At 49.9% G+C, this 10,432-nt stretch overlaps 1 protein-coding gene across 1 annotated transcript in view; it reads right to left on the bottom strand.

The window, feature by feature from the left end:
* klf5a (Kruppel-like factor 5a) overlaps positions 1 to 9,844 on the bottom strand; it is a 26,805-nt gene extending 16,961 nt beyond the window's left edge. Inside the window, exons 1-2 of the mRNA XM_042315477.1 lie at positions 9,401 to 9,844; positions 4,027 to 5,110 (exon numbers count right to left, since the gene is read on the bottom strand). Coding sequence (XP_042171411.1) covers positions 4,027 to 5,110; positions 9,401 to 9,580 — 1,264 coding nt within the window. The 5' untranslated portion in view covers positions 9,581 to 9,844. The remainder of the gene's footprint in view (positions 1 to 4,026; positions 5,111 to 9,400) is intronic.
* Positions 9,845 to 10,432: the final 588 nt, after the last annotated feature.

Here is a 10,432-nt window from a genome sequence, read left to right as displayed (position 1 = left end):
TCAGACCACCACCCATAACACAGGACACTGACACTGCTAATCAGACCACCACCCATAACACAGGACACTGAGCTAATCAGACCACCACCCATAACACAGGACACTGAGCTAATCAGACCACCACCCATAACACAGGACACTACAGACACTGAGCTAATCAGACCACCACCCATAACACAGGACACTATAGACACTGAGCTAATCAGACCACCACCCATAACACAGGACACTGAGCTAATCAGACCACCACCCATAACACAGGACACTATAGACACTGAGCTAATCAGACCACCACCCATAACACAGGACACTATAGACACTGAGCTAATCAGACCACCACCCATAACAGGACACTATAGACACTGAGCTAATCAGACCACCACCCATAACACAGGACACTGACACTGAGCTAATCAGACCACCACCCATAACACACTATAGACACTGAGCTAATCAGACCACCACCCATAACACAGGACACTACTAGACACTGAGCTAATCAGACCACCACCCATAACACAGGACACTACAGACACTGAGCTAATCAGACCACCACCCATAACACAGGACACTGAGCTAATCAGACCACCACCCATAACACAGGACACTGAGCTAATCAGACACTGAGCTAATCAGACCACCACCCCCATAACACAGGACACTATAGACACTGAGCTAATCAGACCACCACCCATAACAGGACACTATAGACACTGAGCTAATCAGACCACCACCCATAACACAGGACACTGAGCTAATCAGACCACCACCCATAACACAGGACACTGAGCTAATCAGACCACCACCCATAACACAGGACACTACAGACACTGAGCTAATCAGACCACCACCCATAACACAGGACACTATAGACACTGAGCTAATCAGACCACCACCCATAACACAGGACACTGACACTGAGCTAATCAGACCACCACCCATAACAGGACACTATAGACACTGAGCTAATCAGACCACCACCCATAACAGGACACTATAGACACTGAGCTAATCAGACCACCACCCATAACACAGGACACTATAGACACTGAGCTAATCAGACCACCACCCATAACACAGGACACTATAGACACTGAGCTAATCAGACCACCACCCATAACAGGACACTATAGACACTGAGCTAATCAGACCACCACCCATAACACAGGACACTATAGACACTGAGCTAATCAGACCACCACCCATAACACAGGACACTGAGCTAATCAGACCACCACCCATAACACAGGACACTATAGACACTGAGCTAATCAGACCACCACCCATAACACAGGACACTGAGCTAATCAGACCACCACCCATAACACAGGACACTATAGACACTGAGCTAATCAGACCACCACCCATAACACAGGACACTGAGCTAATCAGACCACCACCCATAACACAGGACACTATAGACACTGAGCTAATCAGACCACCACCCATAACACAGGACACTATAGACACTGAGCTAATCAGACCACCACCCATAACACAGGACACTATAGACACTGAGCTAATCAGACCACCACCCATAACACAGGACACTAGGACACTGAGCTAAGACACTGACCTAATCAGACCACCCATAACACAGGACACTATAGACACTGAGCTAATCAGACCACCACCCATAACACAGGACACTATAGACACTGAGCTAATCAGACCACCACCCATAACACAGGACACTATAGACACTGAGCTAATCAGACCACCACCCATAACACAGGACACTGAGCACTGAAATCAGACCACCACCCATAACACAGGACACTGAGCTAATCAGACCACCACCCATAACACAGGACACTGAGCTAATCAGACCACCACCCATAACACAGGACACTGAGCTAATCAGACCACCACCCATAACACAGGACACTGAGCTAATCAGACCACCACCCATAACACAGGACACTGAGCTAATCAGACCACCACCCATAACACAGGACACTGAGCTAATCAGACCACCACCCATAACACAGGACACTGAGCTAATCAGACCACCACCCATAACAGGACAGGACACTGAGCTAATCAGACCACCACCCATAACACAGGACACTGAGCTAATCAGACCACCACCCATAACACAGGACACTACAGACACTGAGCTAATCAGACCACCACCCATAACACAGGACACTATAGACACTGAGCTAATCAGACCACCACCCATAACACAGGACACTACAGATACGGAGCTAATTGATGGTAAACAACGTATTGCATGTGAGCTAGGAACAAGCACAACGTCTTCATGATAAACTGAAATAGACGACCAACACACAGAAAGTAAACCTAAAGTAAAGCTCTGCAGCTGAGGGAGGTAGGGAGGGAGGAGGCCTGACAGTAGAGGGAGGGAGGGAGGGGGGGAGGGAGTAGAGGGAGGGAGGGAGGGAGGGAGGGAGGCCTGACAGTAGAGGGAGGGAGGAGGCCTGACAGTAGAGGGAGGGAGGAGGGGGCCTGACAGTAGGGGGAGGGAGGGAGGGGGCCTGACAGTAGAGGGAGGGAGGGAGGCCTGACAGTAGAGGGAGGGAGGGGGCCTGACAGTAGAGGGAGGGAGGGAGGGGGCCTGACAGTAGGAGGGAGGGAGGGAGGGGGCCCTGACAGTAGAGGGAGGGAGGGGGAGGGGGCCTGACAGTAGGGAGGGAGGGAGGGACAGTAGAGAGGGAGGGAGGGGGCCTGACAGTAGAGGGAGGGGGAGGGAGGGGGGAGCCTGACAGTAGAGGGAGGGAGGGAGGGGGCCTGACAGTAGGAGGGAGGGAGGGGGCCTGACAGTAGAGGGAGGGAGGGAGGGGGCCTGACAGTAGAGGGGAGGGAGGGGGGCCTGACAGGGAGGGAGGGAGGGAGGGAGGGGGCCTGACAGTAGAGGGAGGGAGGGAGGGGGGGCCTGACAGTAGAGGTAGGGAGGGAGGGAGGGGAGGGAGGGGCCTGACAGTAGAGGGAGGGAGGGAGGGGGCCTGACAGTAGGGAGGGAGGGAGGGGGAGGGAGGGGGGCCTGACAGTAGGAGGGAGGGAGGGAGGGGGCCTGACAGTAGGGGAGGGAGGGAGGGAGGGAGGGGGAGGGAGGGAGGGAGGGAGGGAGGGAGGGAGGGAGGGAGGGAGGGGGCCTGACAGTAGAGGGAGGGGGAGGGAGGGAGGGAGGGAGGGAGGGGGGTCCTGACAGTAGAGGGAGGGGGCCTGAGGAGGGAGGGAGGGAGGGGGCCTGACAGTAGAGGGAGGGAGGGAGGGGGCCTGACAGTAGAGGGAGGAGGGTAGGGGAGGGGGAGGAGTCCTGACAGTAGGGAGGGAGGGAGGGAGGACAGTAGGGAGGGAGGGAGGGAGGGAGACAGTAGAGGGAGGGAGGTAGAGGGAGGGAGGGAGGGTAGGGGAGGGAGGAGCCTGAGGGAGGGAGGGAGGTAGAGGGAGGAGGGAGGAGGGAGGGGAGGAGTCCTGACAGTAGAGGGAGGGAGGGAGGGAGGCCTGACAGTAGTGGGTGGGTGGGAGGGAGGGAGGGTCCTGACAGTAGAGGGAGGAGTCCTGACAGTAGAGGGAGGGAGGGAGGGGTCCTGACAGTAGAGGGAGGGAGGAGTCCTGACAGTAGAGGGAGGGGGTCCTGACAGTAGAGGGAGGGGTCCTGACAGTAGAGGGAGGGAGGGAGGAGTCCTGACAGTAGAGGGAGGAGTCCTGACAGTAGAGGGAGGGAGGGAGGGTGGGGGAGGAGTCCTGACAGTAGAGGGAGGGAGGGAGGAGTCCTGACAGTAGAGGGAGGGAGGGAGGAGTCCTGACAGTAGAGGGAGGGAGGAGTCCTGACAGTAGAGGGAGGGGAGGAGTCCTGACAGTAGAGGGAGGGAGGGAGGGAGGAGTCCTGACAGTAGAGGGAGGGAGGGTAGAGGGAGGGAGGAGTCCTGACAGTAGAGGGAGGGAGGAGTCCTGACAGTAGAGGGAGGGAGGAGTCCTGACAGTAGAGGGAGGGAGGAGTCCTGACAGTAGAGGGAGGGAGGGAGGAGTCCTGACAGTAGAGGGAGGAGTCCTGACCTGGGAAGTCACAGTGGTGTATCCTCCTCTTCTCCAGGTCTGGGTTGGTCCTGCGGTTGTAGCGGACCTGCATGGACTGGTTCAGGCTTGGAGCTGGGCCGGAGCCTGGGGCTGGAGTTAGACTTGAGGCTGGGGGCCGAGCCACACCGGTGGGGGAAAGACTGGGGGAGACGCTGACTCCCAGCTTGGAGGCGATAGTGGCGGCATAGGAAGGGGGAGGGGAGAGGTTCTGAAGGAGGTCCTTCTGACGATCTGGGGAGCTGGGCTCTGAGCTGGGAGGAGAGGGGGGCAGGTAGGCGGCCTTGGCCTGATGGTGCTGGGGCTGCTGGAGGAAGTGAGGGTAGGCCCCTCCCACGCTGTGCAGCCCACCACAGTAGCTTGCCTTGGCAGTCTGTAGTTGTTGGTGTTGCTGCTGGGCCTGGGCGGCTAAGTGTAGGTCGTGGAAGGTGTGCATGATGGGCGAGGGACCGGAACCTCCGTGATGCTGCCCCGCCCGGTGATGAGCATTGTTCCCGTGGTGATGCATGGGCGCGAGAGGGGCGGAGTCCAGCTCTGCAGAGAGCAGCTGGAACAGAGAGTCGTCGTGAGGCAGATCGAACGACCCCAGCTCCTCCTTCACGTAAACAGAACCGCCCGTTGCCACGGCGTCAGAGGTCGGGTCACCACCACCCGACGGGCTGAACACGCTAGTGAACTCTGGTAACGAAGAAGAAGAAGACACCGACGTTACCGTGGAAAGGCTGATGCTGTTACTGTGGACGCTACTGCTGGGGCAGTGAGGGTGAGGATGGGCGAAGGGAGAGGAGGCAGGGGGTTCTGTTTTGACCTGCTGGCCCATGCCTCCACCGTTACCCCCAGGCCCTGGGCGTGCCGGCCGACACAAGCCCATCCTCAGGTAGGCCAGGTCGGGCAGGAAGACGTTCATGTTGATGCTGTAAGGAGATCCACCCTGGTCGTCGCCAAAGAAGTGATCCATCACAGAGGCACTGTCCCGCCGAGACTTGTTCTGCTCTGGAGGGTCAGGATGGGGCATCAGGAGCGGCGTCTGGGGGGAGAGGTACTTATCCAGCTCACTCTTCCCTGTCTGAGGAGAAAAGACAGACTTACTTAAAAGGTTGGCTCATTATTATTTCTGAACCAAATCTCTATTTTGGATGTAAATTGAATGTTATAAAAAATAACCATGATGTTTTTTTTGGCGATTTCACTTTGTTTTAATTAACTAAATAGTGGAAACAATCCTTTAGATTTTTTCTTACATCTTTGATCATCAAGTGATGCAAATCAGTATGATCAACATGCTGCATTTTGGACGGGAAGAAGGAAGGAGAGGTTCAGGTATCGACTTCAATCATTTACAGTTCAAATGTGTTGGTACCCGTACAGCTCATTGAAATAATGCTTCATTCCTCCTGAAAAGAGATGAAACTAAAAGCTATTTTATCACGATTACTCGCCTTTGGTGTGTCAGAATAAAGCATAGAAGCTGTGAAAAAGAGATTAATTATTGCTTATTCTACAAATATATATATCTTTAAAATGGCCTGGACACATTTGTTGGTACCCCTCAGAAAAGATAATAAATAATTGGATTATAGTGATATATAACTATTTTGTTTCTTTAATTATCATCTCCAATCATCTTAGTAATCAGTCATTCAGCCTATTTAAATGGAGAGAAGTCGTCACTGTGCTGTTTGGTATCATTGTGTTGTACCACACTGACCATGGACCAGAGTAAAGTAGTCACTGTGCTGTTTGGTATCATTGTGTTGCACCACACTGACCATGGACCAGAGTAAAGTAGTCACTGTGCTGTTTGGTATCATTGTGTTGCACCACACTGACCATGGACCAGAGTAAAGTAGTCACTGTGCTGTTTGGTATCATTGTGTTGCACCACACTGACCATGGACCAGAGTAAAGCTACGGAGAGATTTGTCTGAGATCAGAAAGACAATAAAAGACAAGCCTGGTAAAAGGTAAAGGCTACGAGACCATCTCCAAGCAGCTTGATGTTCCTGTGACGAACAGTTGAAAATATTATTTAAGAAGACGTTTTTAAGGTCCGTGGAACTGTGGAACAACCTTCCTGGGCAGCAAGAGGGAGAAATCGACCTCAGATTGATCAGGAGAGTGGGAATGGTAGAAAAAGAAGAGATACAAGCTGAACTCCAACGTGTTTTGCTTTTTTGGAACGAAAGTAGGTTCCATAGAAGAAGAAGACCCAGGAGGACTCCACTTTTGAAAAAAAAAAAAAAAAAAGCCAGACTGGAATTTGCTAAAATGTATATTGACAAGCCACAATCCTTCTGGGAGAATGTCCTTTGGTACAGATGAGTCAAAACTGGAGCTTTTTGGCAAGTCACATCAGCTCTATGTTCACAGATGAAATACATGAATCTTTTAAAGAAAAGAACACCACTCCTACAGTGAAACATGGAGGAGGCTGGGTTATGTGTTGGGGCTGCTGTGTTGCGCCTGGCACAGGGTGCCTTGAATCTGTGCAGGACGCAATGAAATCTCAAGACTATCAAGGCATTCTGGAGCGAAACGTGCTGCCCAGTGTGAGAAATCTCTGTTTCAGTCACAGATAACAACAAAACAGTATTCTGAAGAGGCCTTCTAATGAGTCCTGATCTGAATCCTACAGTCTGGAGAGGCCTTCTAATGAGTCCTGATCTGAATCCTACAGTCTGGAGAGGCTTTCTAATGAGTCCTGATCTGAATCCTACAGTCTGGAGAGGCTTTCTAATGAGTCCTGATCTGAATCCTACAGTCTGGAGAGGCCTTCTAATGAGTCCTGATCTGAATCTACAGTCTGGAGAGGCTTTCTAATGAGTCCTGATCTGAATCCTACAGTCTGGAGAGGCTTTCTAATGAGTCCTGATCTGAATCCTACTGTCTGGAGAGGCCTTCTAATGAGTCCTGATCTGAATCTTACAGTCTGGAGAGGCCTTCTAATGAGTCCTGATCTGAATCTTACAGTCTGGAGAAGGCACCCATCAAACCTGAGACAGCTGGAGCAGTTTGCTCAGGAAGAGTGGGCCGAACTACCTGTTAACAGGTGCAGAAGTCACCCATCAAACCTGAGACAGCTGGAGCAGTTTGCTCAGGAAGAGTGGGCCGAACTACCTGTTAACAGGTGCACACCCATCAAACCTGAGACCTGTTTTGCTCAGGAAGAGTGGGCCGAACTACCTGTTAACAGGTGCAGAAGTCACCCATCAAACCTGAGACAGCTGGAGCAGTTTGCTCAGGAAGAGTGGGCCGAACTACCTGTTAACAGGTGCAGAAGTCTCACTGAGAGCTACAGAGAACATTTGATTGCAGTGATTACCTCTGAAGGTTGTGCCACAACATATTAGGTTTAAGGGTCCCATCATTTGTGTCCATGTCATTTTCATTTTGTTTTATTATTTACAATATTCTGTTGAATAATTTTTTACATTTTTAAACAAAGTCTGATTTATATTAAATAAATAATAAAATATGGAATACTTACTTTAGTAAATGCCAAGTTATTTCAGAGAAAATTGTACATTCTTGTTTTTTTTTGTGAAGAGGTACCAACAAACCTGAACATGTCTGTCATACAACTTCATCTATCATGTTAAACCTCATACAGATGGAGGATCATCATTTGACCTATATTGTCACAGCAAAATAATCCTGCAGCAATAGGATCTGAACATTTAGTCCATAATGTTACTTGATTGGTCGATAGGCTATTAGCTGGCCAGAAAAGTAGACTACGTGGAAAAAGTGCAATACTGTAAAATATAATCGCGTGTTAGTAGTATGGGTTTATCGATGCAAGGGGGAAATTCTCCGCAAGAAAAGAGTGATCAAATTAAGATACTACATCTGTATAGTCCATTTATTAAGAGTTCAGAACCAGTGTTTGACTGTGTCATGCTGAAACTATGTGGTGGCCAGTGGGATGAGGAGTCCGGTAGTAATGTCTGATAGGACAGACAGAGTCACCAGGCAGACATTTATCAAGTAGCCTTCAGTGAGCTGCTGCCACATTCCCCCCTCAGCTGTAAACTGCACTCACTCCAACCAGACCAGAGGGCTTTAAACAGGCACTGTCTGCTTCCCAAACGGCACCCACAGGGCTGTGATTAAAACTAGTGCACTACATAGGGAATAGGGTGCCATTAACTTTGGGTTAAAAGTAGTGCACTACATAGGGAATAGGGTGCCATTAACTTCAGGTTAAAAGTAGTGCACTACATAGGGAATAGGGTGCCATTAACTTTGGGTTAAAAGTAGTGCACTACATAGGGAATAGGGTGCCATTTGGGACAGCAGCCTACTGACAGGTGGTCATGATGAAGGAATGAACCTGACTCTCTCTCTCTCTCCATTCCCTCTGCTCAGGAAAAAACAAAACACACACACACCATAATAAATACTATTCAGGCTCCACATAAATAACTCATTAAAGATCATCCAACTAATGGAGGAAATGGTTACTGGACATTGGGAAGGAAAAACACCCTCCCTGTTGGTGCTTCTCCTGTCCCGCAATGTAACTGCTCTGTCCTGTTCTTTACGCAATGGCTTGCTGGCTGAAGGAACGATTTTCTATTTCTGTCGTTTAGATCGTCCAGCTGTTAACTGGTCATGTATATGTGCCACAAGTGTTCCGATTAAGGCGGTCGGGCTGTCTGTCTGTCGACATTGCTGGGAAGTTTCTACCTACTATATCGGGTTGGGTCCGGACTCGCACCGTGCGTTAGAGAGTAGATGGGATCGGACGGAGTCAGTTGTTGATGGGAATGGTAGCCAAGAAACCAATTGTGAGCGTGTGAGCAACTGGCACTGTCTGGCATAGCTGCCTGTCCTACCAGTTCCAATGAACTATGAGCTAAATGCGTCTTGCTATTTTTTTTAAACTAGGCAAGTCAGTTAAGAACAAATTCTTATTTACAATGACGGCCTAGGAACAGTGGGTTAACTGCCCTGTTCAGGGGCAGAACGACAGATTTGTACCTTGTCAGCTCAGGGATTCAATCCAGCAACCTTTCAGTTACTGGTCCAACCCTCCAACCACTAGGCTACCTGCCGTTCCGACGATGTCTCTCGTTCCCAATCATGTAATCTTCCTGCTGTGTCCCGACCCATAGGCCTACACGTCGAATGATAAAATACTTACGACCATAACAACATCAGGAGACATTATTATTACGCACAATTAAAGCGCCAATCTCCTCTACATTTTTTACAATACTATAGAATTCCCCACATCATAGCAAAACAAACAGCCTCAGTGCTTGCAACATGCCAACCAACCAACCTCGCCCATTCTGAGATAAAGAATAGCCTACACCGGGGATAACATCTCAACACTGACAAACTGCATTACCTGGTGCGCGTATACACTCTGTCCACTCCTTTCCGTCAGTAGGTTCTTGGTATCGAAACCGAACAGAGCCGACTCCTCGGCCGGGAAGCCTTCCGAAAGCATGGGCTTGAGCAGGGTGTAGAACATCTCGTCCTGCCCGGTCCCGGTCCCAGCGCTCATCGTGATCAGCGTCGCGGCCATATAGATTTACTCCCCACCGGAATAACAAGGTGCGAGCGGCCGCAATAATAATCATATAATAACGACAGATGAAACGGGACGGTGCATGAGAGGACTGACTGTAGCGATGTATTCGAGTCTGTGTGTAGTCTAATTAGCGATCTCGTCTGACTGGGTAATCCACTCCACTTGTCTCCCTTCGGTAGAACTGGAGTCTGTTGGAATAGTTCAAAGCCTGCTCTTTTCTATCCATGTCAACTCATGCGATGAGAGGAAGCGAGGCGGGCGTGGGGCAGGTTCAGTCGGTTTAGTGTTTCAGGGCGTGGCCAACAAATAAGACAGAACAGAACGCCTCTCACACACCGTCAAAACGCCTTTTGTACAACAACAGTAAACAGCTCCCCGGCACCGAGACCCCTTCACAGAGGGCTTCTCTCTCCCTAAAGCCCCGTTTACTAAATATGTAGCTAGGTTACACACATACCAAGGAACGCTCATTATTATCCTTATGCTCACCATGTTTCCTGTTCTCAAGCTTTGACCTGCATCATTTCACAGGGTTCCCCCCCTGTGCTTCAAGAACATTTTCTATCAACACCAAATAAAATCATGTTTTATTTATCACATCAAATCAAATGTATTTATATAGCCCTTCTTACATCAGCTGATATCTCAAAGTGCTGTAACAGAAACCCAGCCTAAAACCCCAAAACAGCAAGCAATGCAGGTGGAGAAGCATACATGTATGTACATTCTGTGGAATGTGCCTCTACTGGGAATATTAAACTATAGTCGACACGTTTATTTTCCTCCCTTAATTTATTCATATTCTGAATGATTCTTCTCAGACGTCATACGTGTTTTTATATTGAA

Source organism: Oncorhynchus tshawytscha, unplaced genomic scaffold, assembly GCF_018296145.1.
Source record: "Oncorhynchus tshawytscha isolate Ot180627B unplaced genomic scaffold, Otsh_v2.0 Un_contig_5051_pilon_pilon, whole genome shotgun sequence".
NCBI classification, from domain to species: Eukaryota; Metazoa; Chordata; class Actinopteri; order Salmoniformes; family Salmonidae; genus Oncorhynchus; species Oncorhynchus tshawytscha.
Note: the sequence above shows the minus strand (reverse complement) of the source record. Positions and strands in the feature narration are given on the sequence as shown.